The 20,861-nt window shown below is 41.5% G+C and overlaps 1 protein-coding gene across 1 annotated transcript; it reads right to left on the minus strand.

Annotated features, from left to right (window-relative positions):
* Positions 1-14,181: 14,181 nt before the first annotated feature.
* On the minus strand, positions 14,182-20,170 carry P2RY1 (purinergic receptor P2Y1). Its single transcript, XM_077864649.1, has 2 exons — positions 18,994-20,170; positions 14,182-16,489 (listed from the first exon to the last, which is right to left on the minus strand). The coding sequence occupies exon 1, from the start codon at positions 20,153-20,155 to the stop codon at positions 19,034-19,036; it is 1,122 nt and encodes a 373-aa protein (XP_077720775.1). The 5' UTR covers positions 20,156-20,170; the 3' UTR covers positions 14,182-16,489; positions 18,994-19,033.
* Between the last annotated feature and the right edge of the window lie 691 nt (positions 20,171-20,861).

Genomic DNA, 20,861 nt, shown 5'->3' on the forward strand with positions numbered 1-20,861 from the left:
GTAATATTGGAAAACATATTTTGTTTTTATGTTTTTAAACATTGTTTTTGAACAATATGGAGCTAAGTGCATTGTGGGAAATTCACATAGCTCAAGTGGTGTAATTGGCTGTTCCATAGAACTATTACTTGCATATGATTATGATCAACTCCAGTTTTGCCCCCAAATATTTGTTTCCACCAAAGAAAGCAATTTCGAATGTCCAGATACTTATAGCATTAAATATTATTATTTACTTGCTCTAATTGCAGGCAGATGAAAGGAATGTTTCGATGTTTTTTTAAAAAAATGTACTTATTTGAGAAAGAGAAAGAGAGAGAGAGAGGAGCGTGAGCGAGCACAAGTAGAAGGGAGGAGCAGAGGGAGCCCAATGTGGGGCTGGACCCCAGGACCCTGGGATCATGACCTGAGCTGAAGGCGGACACTCAACTGATTGAGCCACCCAGGCGCCCCTCTTTGGATGTTTTCAAGGTAAAGTAAATACATAGAAAACAGTGGACTAGTTGAAACAATTTATAAATTTACATGCAAATGAATTGAAAAACCTAGTATTGTTATTTCAATTATTTAGTTTTTTTTTTAATGTACAGGAGGGTATACTTCTTTAATTGCTAAACACCTAATAAAGTGATAGTTTTCTTATTATGAAGAAAAACTTCAGTAGAAGAATACCAAAAAAATTATTTTCAGCAGTTGATTTTATTTGTTTTTAATTTAAAAATTGTGGCATGGTTTGTTTTGCTTTCTGATTGACGTATAGTTGACCTACAATATTATATAAGTTTCAGGTGTACAACATAATTATTCAACATTTGTATACATTATAGAATGATCACCAGGACATGTCTAGTTACCACCTGTCACCAAGCATAGTTATTAGAACGCTATTGACTGTATTTCCTGTGCTGTACTTCACACTTCCATGACTTATTTTCTAAGTGACAGTTTTACCTTTAATCCCCTTCACCCATGTCACCTGCCCTCCTCCCTTCTGCAACCACCAGTCTGTTCTCTGTATTTATGAGACTGTTTCTGTTTTGTTAGTCTTTTTTTTTTAAAACCTCACATATACGTGAAATCATACAGTATTTGTTTCCCTTTGTCTCGGCTGTTGGTTCTAAAACTGAATTGATGTGAAAAGAAACACTAGAATCTACAAGTTAAGATTTGTTGTGCCATATAATGGAATTTGACAAGGCTGAAAAGATTTCAAGTCCTAATGAGCACTGTATAAATGCTAACAGGAATACCATGGGGAATGACTACGCTTGCCAGAATTGGATTTGGAAGCAGCAGGAGTAATACATCCTGGCAACCAGGGTCTGCTTGTTCTTTCGGGGTTGAGACATGAACAACAACAATATCAACAGAGACACACATTCAACGACCTCACACTTCAGAATCACTCCATCTTGCTACTTGATCTTTCAGAGCAACTGGTTCTCTTGATTTGTTCTGGAGAACACAATACTCCTTCATATTTCCTTCTTGACCCTCGGTCCTCTGGGCTTTCTTCCCCTCCGCTCCAATCACCTCCTTACTGCTAAGCCTACTACTCTTGCTTCCCTCCATGCTCATTCTTTTTCCTCATTTGCCCTCCTGATCACTGCTAACTTCTGGGTTTCTTAGACATCCTATGTTCTCCCCTTCTTTGCTTCTCTGGGTAGTCTGTCTTGGCCTCCTCAGCTGAGTCCTTCCAGTTGGACTCCAAGCCTCATAAATTCCCCCTCTGCCCTCTGCAGCTGACTCTGTTGAGTCCTTCAGCCTCTGTCCAGCTCTTTTCCCACATTCCCAGCCCCACACTCCAGCATTGTCCATTCACTGAGAACTTACTAAGTGCCAGGCAGTTGTACAAAGAGTTTCGCACAACCACCTCATGTATACCCCATAGTAACACAAGGAGATTGGTATTACCAACCCTATTTTTTGGATGAGAAAACTGAGACTCTGAAACATCAAGTATGTTTGCCCAATTTCTCATGCTTAATCGTAGTCTGTAATAGGATTTGAATCCAACTGAGTTTTGCTCCAAAACACTATAGAATATTGGCCCCCAATTTGTTAGGCTTTCATATCACAGTCCTGCTGTGATTTCCCTCATCTTCACCTCATTCATAAGATGAATCTCCATCTTGTATGGCCCATCTGGTGACTGGATTCCTCTACATCTGAGCTTCATGGTAATTCATTCCTCTTTCTCTCAGACTAGCCAAGGGAGATTAGGGAAGATTGGGAAAGAGGAAGGCATGCATGGTCTAGCCCTTCCCCCCTTTTTTGCATCTACCAGACATTTGATGAACAGAGTCCTCTCTTAGAATTACATTCCTGAGAGTATTTCTCTTTTGCTACCACTTCCAACAACAACAACAACAAAAATTACAGTATCAACTCTATTTTTTCAATTTTATTTGTTGTCTTTCTTTAAATAGAATTTTTTTTAATTTAAAAAAAATTTTTTATTTATTTATGATAGTCACACAGAGAGAGAGAGAGAGAGAGAGAGAGAGAGGCAGAGACATAGGCAGAGGGAGAAGCAGGCTCCATGCACCGGGAGCCTGACGTGGGATTCGATCCCAGGTCTCCAGGATCGCGCCCTGGGCCAAAGGCAGGTGCTAAACCGCTGCACCACCCAGGGTTCCGCATTTTTTTAAAAATTTTTTTAAAATTTTTTATTTAAACCTAGGCCCTAGGTGTTAGAACTTGGTTTTGCTCTTGTTTTTTTGTTTTTTTTTGTTTTTTATTTTTTTAATAAATGTATTTTTTATTGGTGCTCAATTTACCAACGCCCCCCTCAGTGCCTGTCACCCATTCACCCCCACCCCCTGCCCTCCTCCCCTTCCACCACCCCTAGTTCGTTTCTTTCTTTAAATAGAATTTTACTGAATAATATGCAAACAACCAAATGTACTTCTTTTTAAAAAAAAAAAACAAAAAACTTCTTTTGAAGCGTAGTTTGATGAGTACTGACCAACATAGATACCTGCAACACACGCTGCAATCGTGACCTCACACGCATCCCCCTAAGAATCCCCTCTTGCAACTGTTCAGTCATTTGCTCATGCCTACACGGTTCTGGCCCTGGGCAATTACCAATCTCTTCTCTGTTACTCTAGGTTAGTTATGCCTGTCCTAGAATTTCATATACATAATCAAGAATGTACTCTTATGTCTGGTTTCTTTTTCTCCAGCGTGGTGTTTTTTAGATTTATCCATGTTGAACATATTTGTAGATGTACTTTTTTGTTGCTAAGTAGCATTCCATTGTAAGGGTCACAACTGGTTTTGTTATTCATCTGTGGATGGATATTTAAGTTCTTTCTAGATATGCCTACTTTCATTCTCTTTTTAAATTTCACTTTTTTTTTTTAAATTTTGAGATACGGTTTCATATGTAGTTGTTAAGAAAAAATACAAAGAGATCCCATGAATCTTTTACCCAGTTTCTCCCAATGGTAAATTGTGAAAGATTTTAGTAGGATATCCCAACGAGAACATTGACATTAACACAGTCAAGATATATAACATTTCTATCACCGCAAAATCCCTCTCATGTTACCATTGTATAGTTACATCTACTTCCCACCCTCTCGTACTCCTTCTTTAATCCCTGGAAACTGCTGATTTATTCTCTATTTCTCAAGAATTATAAAAATAGACTAATACACACGTATCCTTTCGAGATTTGTTTTATACTTATCCTAATTCTCTGGAAGTTCATCTAGGGTATTGTTCCTTTTGTTGTTGTTGTTGTTGTTGTATAGTATTTCACCAAATAGTTTTATCACAATTTATTTGACCAATTTCTCATGGAAAAATATCTGGGTTTTAAGATTGATGAAATCTAATTTATCAACTTTCCTTTATATATCATTATTTTTGGTGTCCTCTAGAACTCCTTCTCTAGTCCTAGATCTTGAAGGTTTTCATCTGTGATTATTGTAAAGTTTCACAGTTACATATTTTACATTCAAACTCACGCTCCACTTTGGGTCAATTTTTCTCCAAGTTATGAGATTTAGGGCAATTTCTTTCCTTTATTTCTTGGCCATGGATGTCCAATTGCTTTAGCACTGTTTGTTGGAAATACTATCTTTCCTCCATTTAATTGTTTTTATACCTTTGTCCAAATTCAGTTGGTTGGTTTTCTATGACTCTATTTCAGAATTCTCTAATCTGTTCCATTAATCTGTATTTTTATCCCTCTGCCAACAGCACCCAGTCTTGATTACTATAGCTGTGTAAGTCTTGAAATTGGGTAGTATTGATTCTTCCTACTTTAGTCTTTCTCATCTTTGTCTTTTAAAATACATTTCAGAACAATCTTGTCTCTCCCCATAAAAATTCTTGCTGGAATTTTGATAGAAATACCAACAAACCTGTATCTCATTTTGGGGAACATCTTACTACAGCGAGACTTTTAATCCATTAATTAGATCTCTTTATTTACTTAAATCTTTGATTTCTTTCAACAACATTGGGTAGTTTTAGGCATAAAAGTCCTATATATGTTTCTGATAGATTTTACTTAATTTTTTGAATAATTATAAATGATATTGAATTTTTAATTTCAGCATCTACTCATTCATTGTTAGTATATAGAAATATAGTTGATACCTGTATTGATGTTTATCTTCCATTATGTGACCTTGTTTTGGAGTTTCCTTGGGCTTTCTACATGGGCAGTCGTAACATCTATGAATAGGGAGACAGTTTTATTAGTTCCTTTCCAAACTGTACTTCTAGCGCTATGTTGAATATGAGCAGTAAGCGCAGAAATCTTTGCCTTATTCCCATTCTTGGGGGAAAAGCATCCAGTCTTTCACCACTAAGTATAATGTTAGCTGCAGTTTTTGTCTTTTATTTTTTAATAGATGCTCTTTATCAAGTTGAAGAAATTCCCCTTTGTTCATATTTCTCTGAGAATTTCTATCAGGAATATATGTTGTATTTTGTTAAATGCTTTTCCTTCACCAATGATGTGATCATGTGATTTTTCTTCCATCTTAGTATAATAATCATTATTTAATATTTTTAAATATTAAAAATTAAATAAAAATATTTAATATTTTTAAATATTAAATCTGATTTGCATCCCAGGTTGCATTTGGTCATGATAATTCTTATATTTTTATAATTTTTTTATTATTGTATTCTACTTGCTAATATTTTTTTAAGAATTTTTGTGACTACATTCATCAGGGATATTGGTCTATAGTTTATTTTTGTACTCTGTCTAGTTTTGGTATCATGGAAACACTCATTTCATACAATCAGCTGTATTTCCTTTTCTGTTTTCTGGGAGAAACCGTGTAGAATTTGTGTGAATTTTTGTTTAAATATTTGGTTGAATTCTCCAGTGAAACCTACTAGGCCTACAGAATTCTTTTGAGGGGGGGCGGTGTTTAAGTTACAAATTCACTTTCGTTGTTGCAGGGCTATTTAAATGATCCATTTCATATGGGATATATTGTGATAAATTTATATTTTTAGAGGATTTTTATCAAAGATGTCAAATGGTTGTGTGTCAAGATATTTGTGATATTTCCGTATTGTTTTTTCAATGTCTGCATAGTCGTTAGTTATATCTCGTTTCATTCATCATATTGATAATTGGTATTTTGGGGGTCAGTTTTGCTAGAGATTTGTCACTTATATTGATCTTTTCAAAGACCTATCTCTTATTTCATTAAATTTTTTTTTATTGATTTTGTGTTTTACATCTCATTAATTTCTGTTCTTTATCATTTCCTTCCTTCTGATTGCTTTGGATTTTATTTACTTTTTGGCTCTTCTTCTAGATTCCTGAGATGGAAGCTCAGAATTAATATGATTTTTTTCTCATTTTCTAATTAGGAATTTAATGTTATAAATTTGCCTCTCAGTACTGCCTTTGCACTGAATTTGCCTTGTTCCCCATCTTAGGGGAAAAGAAAACCATTCAGTCTTTCAACATTAAGTGTGTTGGCTATAACTTGTTAATAGATGCTTTTTAGTTGTGTTCCACAAATTTTGATATGTTGCATTTTTATTTTAATTCAGTTTTATTTTATGAAATTTCTCTTGAGATTTCCTCTCTGACCCATGGATTACTTATTGATTATTTAAAAGTGTGCCGTTCATTTCCAAGTGCTTGACTCCACTGAGTTCAGAGAACATATTCTATATGATATCAATTCTTTTAAATTTCTTGAGGTTTGTTGTATGATCCAGGGTGTGCACACATGATAAAATGATATGTTTTGCTATTATTCTGCTACTATTGGTTTTCTGAACATGAATTGGAGCCTGTTGGTCATGTTGTTGAGTTCTATGTACTTGCTGATATTCTATCTAGTAGTTTTATTTTTGGAAGAAGGACGTTGAAGTCTCCAATTATATTTTTGGATTTATGTCTCTTCTATCAATTTTTGCTTCACATGTTTTTCAATGTTGTTTTTTGGGGCATACTTTGGTGTATTTACCCTTTTATCATTATACAACCTCCCCCACAGTCAATTCTTTTTTGCTCTTTCTTCTAATCTGCTATTAATATGGCTACTCTTGTGTTTCTTTAAATCGTGTTTATATGTCTTTCTTCATTCTTTTACTTTCAATTTGCCTATGTTGTTATATTTGAAGTAGTCTTCTTATAGACAGAATAAAGTTAGGTTGTGTTTTTCTAATCCAGTCAATCTGTATGTTTTGCTTAGAGTACTTAGACCCATTTACATTTAATGTTATTATTGATATTTTAGGATTTATCATTTCTTTCATTTGTTTTCCTTTCTGTGGGTTACTTGAATATTCCTCAGAATTTCATTTTGTTTCATCTATTTTTTTTAGTATATCACTTTGTATACCTATTTTTAGGTATACCTATTTTAGTTGTAGCTCTATTACATTATATAAACATAACTTTCCCCATTTACTATTGTCATCATTTTGCCAGTTCAAGTGAAGTATAGGAATCTTATCTCCCTTTATGTGTCCCATTACCTTTCCCCATTTAAAAAGTAATCATCTTAACTATTTTCCCTACATACATTTAGAACCAAGTCAAACAGTATATTTTTTGCCTCAAGCCCCAAACTTAGAAAACTCAAAAGAAGAAAAATTTATTCTTTATCCATGCTTTTGTTTACTGTGTTCTTACTACTTTGAGATTTTCCTTTTACGTTTTTCTGAAGGCCTAACATCCCTGAATAGAAATAGTTTTGTAGTGTATCTAAAGAAATGGACTGGGAGAGATCAGCAGGATGCCCATGCCTGCCCCAGATCCCAACAGTAAGATGCTATTATCCCAGGAAGGGCTTGGTGCCTGCTCACCGAACCAGAAGTGAAGGGCTCTCATGAATGGCAAGAAGTGGTGACTGGGGAGTGTGCACATAGGCCACCTCACAAGCTGAGAGTGTTAAGAGATAACAATGTAGACCAGTTGCCCTCCTTTCAACAGCTCAACTCCTTTAGATGTGAAGTCATAAATTCAAGGACAAGGGCAGGAGAACTGAACAACATGAAATTTATGCCAGATTAGCAAAAGAGAGGCTCAAAGAATTAAGTGGAATACTTCTTGCAGAGGGGTCTTCAAGTTTTACACACTATTTTCATGTTTCGTACACCCCTGCTTTCCTTTCCAATCCTCCATTTCCATCAGGATTCATGCCATTGTTCTTAATTCTCCAGACAGAAACTCGGTCATCATTGACTTTTCTTTTTCTCTTCTCCATTGTACTCACACACTACAGCTGGATATTTCTCCCTATAGATTATTTCATGCTTCTGCTTCCGTATGTTGCTGCCACCACCACCACCACCACCACCACCACCACCACCACTTTTTGTCCTGCTTGGAGCAACAGTGTCTTGGCAGGCCTCTGCCTCCCTTGCCAGATTCTCTATCGTGTCATTTCCATGATTTAGAACTTTGCGTGATTTGTCCATTGCCTACTACAATAAATGTAAACCTCTTTGCTTGTTCTTTCACTCTGTGGTTTTCTTAGTCTGCCTTGTTACCTTTAACTTATTTTACCTGCTGAGCCCACAATGAGCCCATTTTCTCCCTTTCTTCTCCCTAAGACCAGCCTCCTTCCAATCCATTGCATTTGCTCATTGTTCTCTTCATATCCCAACCCCAAAATTAAAAAAAATTAAAAACCCGAGGTTAATACCACCCCTTCATCCTCCTGAATATTTAATTCTATCCTACATTCACAACCACCTTTATAACAATGCCTTCAGCCTATTTTAGTTAAGGCAAAATCCTCTTCTCTGTGAAATCCTTTTATACTCAAAGATTGATACAACTTGCCTTCTAACTGTTCTCCATTTTCAAACTTCAACATTCATGTCATTGTTTTTGGAGGCAAGGAATATAATAGTCAAAATATTTTTCCATGGTTAAGCACTAACTTTAACCAATCATCCATTACTCTGTTCTTGTACATATAATTGAATAGTATCCCTGGTTGGGAATACACCGTATATTTCTAAATCAACCCAACTCCCAACCTCTACCCCTACCCTGGCCACATCCACCTGAGGGCAAAAGAAAGCAGTAACTGAGAGATGACACCACTCCGGCAACCCGCATTATAGTCTGTCTTAGGCCATTAATTTGCTGTAACAAATTGCCCCAGAACACCTAAATAACCATGATTTTGTTTTCCTTACAGATTTTCACACAAGTGTCAGCAAAGATGACTTCTCTTTGCTCTATGATGTATGAGGCCTCAGCTGAGAAGACTCAAGCAGCTGGGAGTGACTAGAATGACTGGGTGTTGGGATCAAAGTCTTCCTCATGTACTTGTCTGGTATGTGGGCTAGTAGGATTTGAATGGCTACAGGCTCTTTGGCTTGCACATGTGCACTCTCTCCAGCACTCACCTCTCTCTCACACACACACAAAAAACCCACACACCCACCTATATGTCTTTTCAGGGCCTTGTGGCCTCAAGGTAGTTAGCTTCTTATATAGGAATTTTGAGCAACAAGGAGAATGTTCTAAACAAGCTGGAGACTGTAGCTGTTTATGACTTAGCCTTAGAAATCATAGTGTACTTCAACTGCCATATTCTATTGGTCAAAACCACCACAAACCCTCTCAGAATAAAGAAGAACCATAGATCATAGTTCTTAGAGAAAATGGCAATAATGAGTTTGCAGCCATGTTTTGAAACACCTCACAAGCTCTCAATCACCATTTAAAGCTAATCCATTTCCTTTTCCCCAATTCTGTCTATGAAGAATCTGTTTAGAATGTAGGAAAACATTGCCAACCACTAATGAAATAGTGGTTATTCCCATTCTGGCATCTTTCTGCAACTTGCCTCAATTCTCCTCGTGGTCTAGAATGACCTCCTTGGTACAAGTTTGTCATAAAAGTATTATCCTCCAGTTCATTCCCTTCTCCTCCCACTTCTACCCTCTGTTGGTGGTACATCTCACCCCTTTTTTTGCTATGTGTTCTGGAGACACAATTCCTCCTAAAGGAGGCTCCTGTACACTCAATCTTCTCTTACTAAAAGCTGCTAACAACCACCCAATAAAATATTTATCTCACTCTTTTTCCCATAGAGGCCACTTTTATATTACTACCCTTACACATCAGGGAACGGATAGGTAATCTCCTAGCTCCCCACTGCTGTTGACATTATCCCTCCACTGCCTTGTCAACTCTTTTTGAGAATAACAGTAACTAGTTATTGCTAGTTGCTCTCTTCTCTTTGCTGTCATCCACCAACCTTCATTTCCGTCCCTGTAATCTTTTTGTTCTATAATCTTCCTATCAGTGACCCATCCAGTGCTCTAGCCTCACAGTTAAGGCTCTTGTCTATTACGATGGCCCTTCAACTTCAAAACCTATAGCCACTCCTTCCCTAGACCACCCCTTTCCCTTTATCCTTTTTTTTTTTTTAAGATTCTATTTATTCATGAGGGACAGAGAGGCAGAGGAAGAAACAAGCTCCCTGTGAGAAGCCCGATGCAGGACTTGATCCCAGGACCCTGGGATCACAACCTGAGTCAAAGGCAGATGCTCAACTACTGAGCCACTCAGGTGCCCCTCCCTTTATCCTTTTGATGTCATCCATCTACTCATTTCCCCATGGATTTTGGTTACCTCGGCATTATCAAGCAATCTCTTTATGCCTTTTTCTGTCTCTAAGCGGTCTTATTTTCTTCAATCTCTTCACCAAAACACTTTAGTGATCAGGAGTAGTTACTATTTTTATGAATTTAAAGTTCTCTCAAATACTAATGATTTATAAACATGGTGTTTAAAGATTTCATTCATTCTTGAGAGACACTGAGAGAGAGGCAGAGACACAGGCAGAGGGAGAAGCAGGCTCCCTGCAGGGAGCCCAGAGCATGACTCGATCCCAGGACCCCCAGGGTCACAACCTAAGCCAAAGGCACACTCAACCACTGAACCACCTGGGTGCCCCAAATGCCAATGACTCCTAATCTCTAAACCTAAGAGGCTCTTGATGATAGTTTTTGTAACAAGTGACACAGACTAACTTCTTGATGGAAACTTTCTTCTGAGACTGATTTCCTCAGAAGGCTGTCCTGGATCTTCTATGACTCCTGCTCCATATTCTCAGTCTATCCTAATGTCTGCATGTTCTATGGTTCACCCCTCGCCCCCCCAGCTGTCATTTGTAAATGGACAATTCCAAAACTTCTCTCTCTTGCTACAACTTTGTCCCGAACTCTGGAATGGCATGTGTGATGACCTACTGTCATACCCAACTGGGTATCTTTTAAGTTTCTCCACCTGAGCAAGCACTGCAGCCTTAAAAACCACCACCACCACAGGGAGACATCACTGAAACACATTTTGCAAGAAAAGAAGTAATAATGGCAGTGACTGATTTTAAAAGAAAATAAGCACATGTGAGGTTCTCCATCTATGTGCTAAGCTATTTCAAGGAGGGAAAATTTTTCCACATGCAGGATAGTTGCTGGTTATTACAACCAGTATCTTCAGGGATGGGCAATTCTTTTAGCTCCTCTGTCTTACTGGAAATGCTGTTCAAGAATATTACCTCTCTGTGTTCTTATCTTAAGCTCTGTAGGCAACTTTCTGATCCATAATTAGATTGAACAAAAAGGCAGATGTCTGTTATTGTGACTGGGATATAGCTGTTGTATATTCATAAACTGGCATTCTAGTTGGTAAATGATTCTCTTGTGACAGTTTGCTTGGCGTGAGTCAGTGTCCCAGAGTTGGTGAACTCTAGGTGAACTGTCGAGATCAAGTTTCTGTATCTGCAAAACCGAAGAGCAGACTTTGGACTGTGGCAACTGAAAATAGACCGTGAACCCGAGTGGTGAGGCCCAGCTAAGGAGGTCAGCAGTGTCTTCTTGGTGATATATTTTTAGCTGCGCCCGTCTTCATTTACATCTCTTTGTCCCGCACAGTACATATCACGGTGCAAAGCATCAAAAAGTTGAACACTTGCTTATTATCTGACCTCAGATATTCAATGGAGCTTCCAAAAGAAAATATTATATGCACTCAATTCCACAACAAGAATTTCGAGGAGAGCCACAAAGCCTTCGGGGCATGAAAGAAGACAAAAGAAATCCTAGAAACAGCAACGAAAGAGCGCGCACGGAGTGGCAAAGGCCTTAGCAGCCTCAAAGAGCCTGCCACTTATTGAGTGTCTATTATGTGGGAAGTGCTTTGCATTTTCTATTTCATGTAATTCCCCCAACATCTCTGAGCTGCAATTATGCTCAATTTATAGTTGAGGAACACACAGCCAACAGTGTGCAAGTAACTGCCCGGGGTACACAGCTAATAAGTGGTAGAAGGTGGTTCAAACCTAAGGCATTTTGACTGCAAAGCCAATGCCCTTAAACATAGTGGATGTTTGCTGTTTTCCTGTTAACTATTCACAGAGCAGGGATAACATGAAGAACAAACTTCAGAATTTATATAAATCTAAGTTTCAATTATAAGCTCTATAAACTGCAAATAGCTGTCCTTAGATGGAAGCTAAATGCTGTTTCTTTGGGATTTGCAAATGTAAGCTTAAGAAACATTAATTTTTTTAATTTTTATTTATTTATGATAGTCACACACAGAGAGAGAGAGGCAGAGACACAGGCAGAGGGAGAAGCAGGCTCCATGCACCGGGAGCCCGACGTGGGACTCGATCCCGGGTCTCCAGGATCGCGCCCTGAGCCAAAGGCAGGTGCCAAACCGCTGCGCCACCCAGGGATCCCCTTAAGAAACATTAAAAAAAAAAAAAAAAAAGGATGCCTAGGTGGCTGGGTGTCTGAGCGTCTGCCTTTGGCTCAGGGCGTGATCTCAGGGTCCTGGGATCGAATCCCACATCAAGCTCCCTGCATGGAGCCTGCTTCTCCCTCTGCCTGCGTCTCTGCCTCTCTCTCTGTGTCTCTCATGAATAAGTAATTAAAATCTTTAAAAAAAAGAAGCATTATAAGAGGATGTATATAACAAAATTAATAACTGAGTACCACTTTGTTTAAAAGTTGTTCTGAAAAACATTTCTCATCCCCTGTTCCTGTAACCCTACACCACCTTGTACTGAGTAGTGTTTATCTTTTTTGGCCAGGTCCTCAGAGAAATCAAATGATTCTTAAGATATCAAATGTCTATTGTGACCCAGGACACAAGTACACGTAAATAAGTGTGTGTATGTGCCTGTGTTTCTGAAATGAAAATCCCAAAGCTTTACTGAGGTAAGAAGTCTGATCTATTTCGATAAAGAGTGCTCATCATGACCCAGTATCAGGTCAAGATCGACAGTGTGAAGAGTCCTGCAATGTGGGAGGCATGCTTGAGTAGGAATGAGAACCCCGAGTTCTTTGCTAGCTCCACTTTTTAATGGAAAACTTTGCTCCCACCAGCAAAATGAGGCGATAGGATAAAATCGAATCATCTCAAGGCCTCTATTTCAATCTGTCATCAAGGATTTCCTACCCTGATACTGGTGATTTTTTCCTCATCAGGAAAGGCCATGCATTTCTCCCCCATGTACAGGCCTGGACTGCCCCCACATGCCTCCCATCGCCCTACCTCCTTATCCAGGTCTATTTTTAAGGAGCTGCAGTACTGTCAGCTGCTCAGCCCAGGGGCTGGACTCCATCCAAGATGGGTCCCAGTAACTTTGCTTGCTGGTTGGAGAGGTCAGTGCCCAGGCTCCACCCCAAAGCAGCATAACCTTACAGGCTCAAACAAGTAAGCGCAGTATTAACATTAACATGGATTCCTAGTGACATCTGTTGTGTCTTTAATGCCCCATCCCATTAGACTTCTAAACCGTAACAGATCTACTTTGAATTAAGGGCAAGCATTTTACATTTGGAACTGGAAACCCTGACTGTATCTGGGGGCAAAATTCTAAACCTTCTGAACAGCATATAAACTTTCCAGTTTATTAAAATAAGAGAATTTAAAAAAAAATAAGAGAATTTAAAAGCAGTGTATTTACTTACAGAGAGAGAAGGTTCTCGGACTCCAATCCCAAAATGATTTTGAAAATTTAAACGTTATCATTTCTACGCATGCACTAAATAAAAGTACACCCATACACACCCACAAAACTCTACCAAGCTGATATTGATAGAGGAAGATTCCTAACGAAGGAAGTTTGGATAGCATAGCTAATTAAGGAGTTGAAACTGAGTGACCCGCATCTTAAGGGATGCAAGTGATTTTTGCTTTTCAACCCACAGGATTCTGTGACGGGGCACCTGTCTCAGCAGACAACCAGAAAACCCAACATGGGACCATTACGCACTTACCTTCTCCACTGACGGGGAGAGTGGGGGGGGGGGGCGAGATAATGCTCTAAGTATGTATCTATTCCATTATATACTTTTTTACTACATGGGACGAGATATATACTTTTTAATAAACTTGAAAGAAGCTGGCAATGTTGGCTAATGGATACACAGAAACCACAAAGGATTATTATTAGGATAATTACCACCCTGGCTAAAAATTAGAGGAGAAAAGATTATAGCTCACATTTAAACTCCAGTATGAAAATACATATTGATTCTGTGTTTCTTCAAATAATGATAAGCTTATAAATTAACTTAACACTTCCCTTTTTACTGTCTAGGCCACACCTTAGGAAATACACACGATGCCAGCCACAATAGTAGGTGTCAAAATTTGGAGAAACTTAGGAGTATTAACACTATAATAACACAGAAACCATCAGATCACATGTTACAGTTTTATTGAGACTTTTTCAGTTTTAATTGTCTATAATAGGTACAATTTTGATGATCATGATCACACCAAAGCTCTCCTATTATAAATAGCAGATAGTAAGGTGGCCGCATGCCTTAGACACACACATACACAAACACACGGTATTGTACACTTCCTGCATGCAAACTTAGAAAAAATATACATACATTCCTCTTATCAAAAACACAATTACGTACAGTAAGTCTGGAATTTGTTAAGCTACCGTTGATTTAGATAAACCTGAGAAGGCTCAAAATGTCAAGTAACACTGTTTCCATACCGCTCATTCAGTGAAACTGTTAATCACAAAGAAATCTAGTTCAACCATATTAAAATCACAGATAATATAAAAATAAACATTTTTGCAAAAACACTAGACAGACTAGAATTCAAAGTCACAAATTTTGATGCAGTAACATATATTCCCCTTCATGTTAATTTGTACTGTGTAGGATACGGTGTACAACATAATAAAAAATTGCAAGACTGCAGCAGCCAAATCATACACAGTTGTCACTATAAAACTTGAGTTAAAGTTACCAACTGAACAACAAATACATTAAAATAGCAGTGTTGAACTTGCTGGTAGTGTGTTACTTAGAAACTATCTGAAAGAACTCAAGATTATACTCTTTCACCTTAAGAAGAAACAACAAAAAAATAAGCAGAACTGAGGACAGTAAGGGATCGCAACAGCTGCCTGCCTCTTTCTCTTCCCCTCTCTCCCTAGTTTTTCCTTAAAGTCTAATCTATCTCTAACGCCCATTCCTCCGGGCTTCTAAAAATGTAAGAGATCTACTTGGAATTTAGGACAACTTTTCTGCACTAGAATTGGAAGCTTCAACCATATTTGGGGGTACGATTCTAAAGGTCTTGAAAAGACAATATAAACCTGTCTATGTCATATAAAATACAGACAATACAGGCCTAGTCTGGCAGAGATATTTTGTATTTATTATTGAGCTTATACAAGTTGGACACCAGAGTGGGTCTGTATAGAGGATTCTAAGCAAAAAGGTAAACATGCACAAGCACTTCTAGGGAAAATTAACCTCTTGTATCACAAGACATCCATCCATTCATATTTTAGATCAAAAACATCTTACGACAAACATTTCAAGATACTGGTGTTTGAAAAGCACAGTTTATAGTAACGCGTTTTCTCTATGCAGCACGTTACATAAAATACACTAGTGTGACTTATAGTTCACTTTAATAAATATAATTGACATCCGCATAGTTGATCTTTCAAGACAGCTTTTCAAGCTGTATAACTGAAGGATTGTGAGCTTCATCAATAAATACTATTACCTTAGGTACAATTTGACCAGCTAAGTTAAAGCTTCAGTAGATCTGTGACTACTTACACATCTTGATTTTCCCTAGTCCAGTCCCAGCTGCTATAGGCACAGACATCTCTTGCATCCGAAGGCAGCTTACTGTCCTGTCCGAGTAGATTGATAAAACTCCTAGGTCACAGGTACACGTCATAATTGGTGAGCTTTGTGAGCATTTTTAGCCAAGGCCTGGAACTGAAGAGTCTTGGAAGATACGGTGGCAGATTTCATGCACCTCTGGCCGCCTATAATTATAACGCTCTAGCACGTCCCCTGGGGTCCCAACAGATGGGTGTCCTCTAAGTTTTTTAATCCACGGAGAAGTGGTATCGAAAGGGTGAAGAGTCCTGCAGTTGGCCAAGTGGCAATGTCATGCTTTTAACACTGCATCCTACTCTCTGCTGTATCTCTTCTTGATTTGTGTTTTATCATTTAAACGCAAATGAAAAAGAGTCAGAGATGTCAATCGGTGAGCCAAAAATTCCTTGAACTTGGCATTAAAATCATTTTGTAGTGTAAAACTGAGTTAACTTGTAAGTTCTATAATATCAGCGGTTCTTTCATCAAAATGCCAACAGATTTTGCCTTTACTGTTAAAATACCCACTTACGTCATCAAATTCCCAGCCAACAGGTCACTGCTTCATCTTGACCCTCTGAATGTCTTTACCGTTAGCACAGACTCTTCCCAGAGACCTCTCGGTGCCTAGAAAGGGGTTGGGCAAGATCGTTCGTGTTACTGTTTGGCATGTATTCACGTGTTGTCATTGTCCACTAGAAGCCCTGGAAAAAAGCCAAAAAAAAAAAAAATGCCAAGAAGTAAAAGGGAATTTGTTGTAGGCATTGTCCACCTCACTGGATCCACAGTCCAAAGGAAAGTTCTCTGGGAGCTGAAACAATGGATGTAACGTGTATTGTAAACCAGGCTGGCATCCTGAGACCTAAAGGGAAGAAAACTAAAGTGAATGGTGAGGAAATATTTCAGAAATGTATACTGTTAGCTCATGAGTTCAAGGATGGTACAGGCTTCGAAATCTCCACCTTGGGTAATGAATGCAGTGGCTATTAATCTTGTGTCCCTGAGCGTGATGTTTGCCAGGGATCAGTCATGACAGGTTTTATACGTTCTCCTTTAGGATTCTACTCAGACAAGGAATGCTGGAGAGGACCCTACCCCAAATGAGAACCTTAACTAGTCTCTTTCCTCAAAACCAGGTGGTGTCGGTAAGACATCTAATTTCTTTTTGATTCGGCTCCTATAATTCTGTGCGTTAACCTCAACATATTTTTTAAAAATCACATTTTAGTAAGGCTCGACACTGCTTTTCTTCATGGACCTCTGTGAACAAAGCCTGGATGAATCTAAGAACTGAAGGTCTCACATCCACAGGCCACGCAGGTACCACAGGCACTGCCTTCCAGATCTGACCCTCCTGTCACCGTGTCCCACAGGTTCTTGCCTCAAGACGGCCCCCACCTCGCTTCACTTACAAAGCGCTTTCCAACAAGGTTTTCCACCATCGGTTGTGAACTCTCATGCCGGCTTTGTTGAGGTTAGTTTTGACAAAAACTCCTTTGATATTGGATATATTAGAGTTAAAAATCATGTCACCTCACCTCATTAGCCTACACCATACAGAGTTTGACCATTTCAATAGCTAGAAATGCAGTATTCAATATTTATGCATTGAAATTCAATATTCATTGAAAACTGTTATTAAAATTACTGAAGTATTTTGCTGAGTTTTCATTACTGCCTGGCCAAGGGCGGGGGTGGGGGGGTGGGGGGGTGGGGGAGAACCACTGACCATCAGTCTTCTCTTAAACTATCAGCAGTTGGGTTTGTTGTCTCCACAACTTTTCAGTGCTGTGGCACCTTACATACCACATACGTTTAATTCTCTGTGTTTCTCTCTCCCATATATTTGTAGCTTTTTTCCTTTAATGGATCTTTTATCTTCACATTTAAAGGATTATAGCTTTTCATTCTACCAAGAAAATCTGTACAAAGTCTGCTGCTGCCCCCCCCCTTTTTTTTTTTCCTTTTTACATATTGCATTTGACTTTTTCCAACATTTTGAAGAGGTACAAGAGAACCTTTACACCCTTTTGGTTTAAACTGAAGTCCTTATTCGAACATGGTCTCCTCTAAACAAACCAAACCAAACCCCTTCATCTCTTCCCCACTCCTATTTGCCTCATACGCTTGAAAATATAGTTGCAGCCCACATGGTGAATGACTGTCATTCTCCCTCTGATGATAATATCTTCTTGTCCAACAGTCTTCAGCCCTGGTCTGCAGCAGATCTGTGATTTTTTTTTTTTTACATTGTTTTTACAGCTCTAAGCCTTCGTGCTGGCACACAAACTCCTCAGGCAGTGTAGAGCCCCGGTGCAAGTAAACGTTCTTTATCACGGAAAGTCTAAGAGTTCACAGTGTTTACAAAGAAAGCACATGAACTTTGATTATTCCAAATGCAATCTGCCTGTACGATAAAACGTGCAGACTCCCACCACCAAACATCTGGCACCTGACAGCACTTTTCTAGAAGTTACGCTGAGAAACAATCAGGTTTCAGGTTTTTAAATTCCTTGACCTTTCTGTTGGATTCTCCAAAGGAACTCAGCCAGTCACCCCCTACGGCTCCAGGCCCAGAAGAGACACCCAGCTGAGGCCTCTTCAGCTGAGGTTGAGTGAATCGAGTTCCGCGGGAGAAATGATTAGCAGAACAGTTAATTAGAAATTAATATCAGGACGGCTCTGGGACTCAAGTGCACTTTCAATTCTAAAGGCAGATGAGAAAGCACACATTTAACTGAGTCAGCATCATTCGATTTACACACGTCTAGTTAGAAAGGGAGGCCTGAAAGGGGACCCAAAGACGCTAAGTGTGGGGATGGGTGTTTCCACTTAAAAACAAAAACAAAAACAAAACAAAACTACTACTTTGTTCTTCACTACTTCGACTTCTACTTCGACTTCACTACTTCTACTTCTCCTACTTCACTACTTCTCCTTCACTACTGCTACTTCACTACTTTTCTACTTCACTACTTCTCTACTTCTACTTTGTTCTTCACTTCACTACTTCTTCTCTACTTCACTACTTCTACTTTGACTTCACTACTACTTCTACTTCACTACTTCAATTCTTCTTCTCCTACTTCTACTTCACCACTTCTTCTACTTCACTACTTCTCTACTTCCTCTACTTCTACTTCACTACTTCTACTTTGTTCTTCACTTCACTACTTCTCTACTTCACTACTACTTCTCTACTTCACTACTTCTACTTTGACTTCACTACTACTTCTACTTCACTACTTCAATTCTTCTCCTACTTCTTCTACTTCTCTACATCTTCTACTTCTACTTTGTTCTGAGCTCACTAGAAACTTAGAGGCGGGAAGGGAAACGCTGGACTCTATCGACTAAGCATCCTACCGTGTCACAAGAGCGGGGGTGCTCGGTGGTTCCTGCCTCTTCACAAGCTCGTGTCTCCATTCTGCTTGAACTCGGATAAAATGTTGAGGGTCATGTCCTCGCTCTTGGATTGCAAGTTTGCCTCACTCCTCCGGGAGGCCTTCCGGGTGGCTCTGGAGAGCCTCCTCCTGAAAGTGTCTCCTGCCAGGAAATAGAGGATGGGGTCCACGCAGCTGTTGAGACTCGCGAGCCCTCGGGTCACCTGGTAGGTGGCATAAACCCTGTCGTTGAAAGCGCACATGTCCGGGGTCTGGAAATCGAGCCGGGCCCTCAGGTTCATGGTTTTCATCACGTGGAAGGGGATGTAGGACACGGCGAAGACCGTCAGGACGATGATCACCAGGTAGATGGATTTGCGCCGCAGGGGCGAGTCGTCCAGGTCCTTGTAGATCAGGGCCCTGACGATGAGGCCGTAGCAGCCCAGGATGAGCACGAGGGGCACGCAGAACATGGCCACGGTGGTGCACATGCTGTAGACGAAGTAGCTGCGCAGGTACTCGTCCGAGGTGCTGTCGTAGCAGGTGACGGTCCCGTTCCTCCGGACCTGGGTGCCCGAGTAGAAGAGGATGGGCGAGATGGCCAGCGCCACGACGAGCCACACGAGCAGGCTCACGTGCACGGCCGTGCGCTTCTGCAGGCGGCCCAGCGAGCGCAGCGGGTACACCACGCCGCTGTAGCGGTGCGCGCTGATGCACGTCAGGAACAGGATGCTGCCGTACAGGTTGGCGTGGAAGATGAACCGCTGCAGCTTGCACATGGCGTCGCCCAGCGTCCAGTCGGTCTTGTTGAAGTAGTAGAAGATGAGCGCGGGCAGGGTCAGCACGTACAGGAAGTCGGCCAGGGCCAGGTTGAACATGTACACGGAGATGCCGCTCCACGGCCTCATGTGGCGCGCGAACATCCAGATGGCCACGCTGTTGCCCAGGAAGCCGGTGACGAACACCAGGATGTACACGGCCGGCAGGTAGTAGAACTGGAAGCCCGTCTTGGTGAGCGCGCAGGTGAACGGGGCGGCGGCCGCGGCGGCGGCGGAGGCCGTGCTGTTGCCCCAGGGCCCGCCCTGGCCGCCCGGGAACGCGGCCGTCCCGTTGGGGAGCGGCGGCCACAGCGCCTCGGCGCTCATGCTCGCCCCCGACTCACGCGGCTGCTCCGGCCGGGGCCCGGGGGCGGGGGGCGGGGGCCGCCCCGAGCATCGGGGACCGGGGAGCGCGGGGGGGCGCGAGGGGGCCGGCGCCTGGGTCCCCGCGGAAGGGGGCGCGCTCCGGGGCGCACTCGGGGTCCGCGCGGGAGAGGGTGTGGGAGGGGGGGCGCTCGGGAGCGCACTCGGGGTCCCCGGGGGAGGGGGCGCGCTCGGGGGCGCACTCGGGGTCCCCGCGGGAGATGGTGCGGGAGGGGGCGCGCTCCGGAGCACGCTCGGGGTCCCCGCGGAAGGGGCCGCGCTCGGGGTCCGCGCGGGAGAGGGTGCGGGAGGGGGCGCGCTCGGGAGCGCACTCGGGGTCCCCACCGGAGGGGGCGCGCTCGGGGGAACGCTCAGGGTCCCCGGGGTAGGGGGCGCGCTCGGGGGCGCACTCGGGCTCCCCACGGGAGGGGCCGCGCTCGGGGTCCCCGCGGGAAGGGGCGCGCTCCGGGGCGCGCTCGGGGTCCGCGCGGGAGAGGGTTCGGGAGGGGGCGCGCTCGGGGTCCCCACCGGAGGGGGCGCGCTCGGGGGAACGCTCAGGGTCCCCGGGGGAGGGGGCGCGCTCGGGGGCGCACTCGGGCTCCCCACGGGAGGGGCCGCGCTCGGGGTCCCCGCGGGAGAGGGCACGGGAGGGGTCGCTCTCGGGGTCCCC

Source organism: Canis aureus, chromosome 22 (genome assembly GCF_053574225.1).
Source record: "Canis aureus isolate CA01 chromosome 22, VMU_Caureus_v.1.0, whole genome shotgun sequence".
In the NCBI taxonomy this organism is placed as follows: Eukaryota; Metazoa; Chordata; class Mammalia; order Carnivora; family Canidae; genus Canis; species Canis aureus.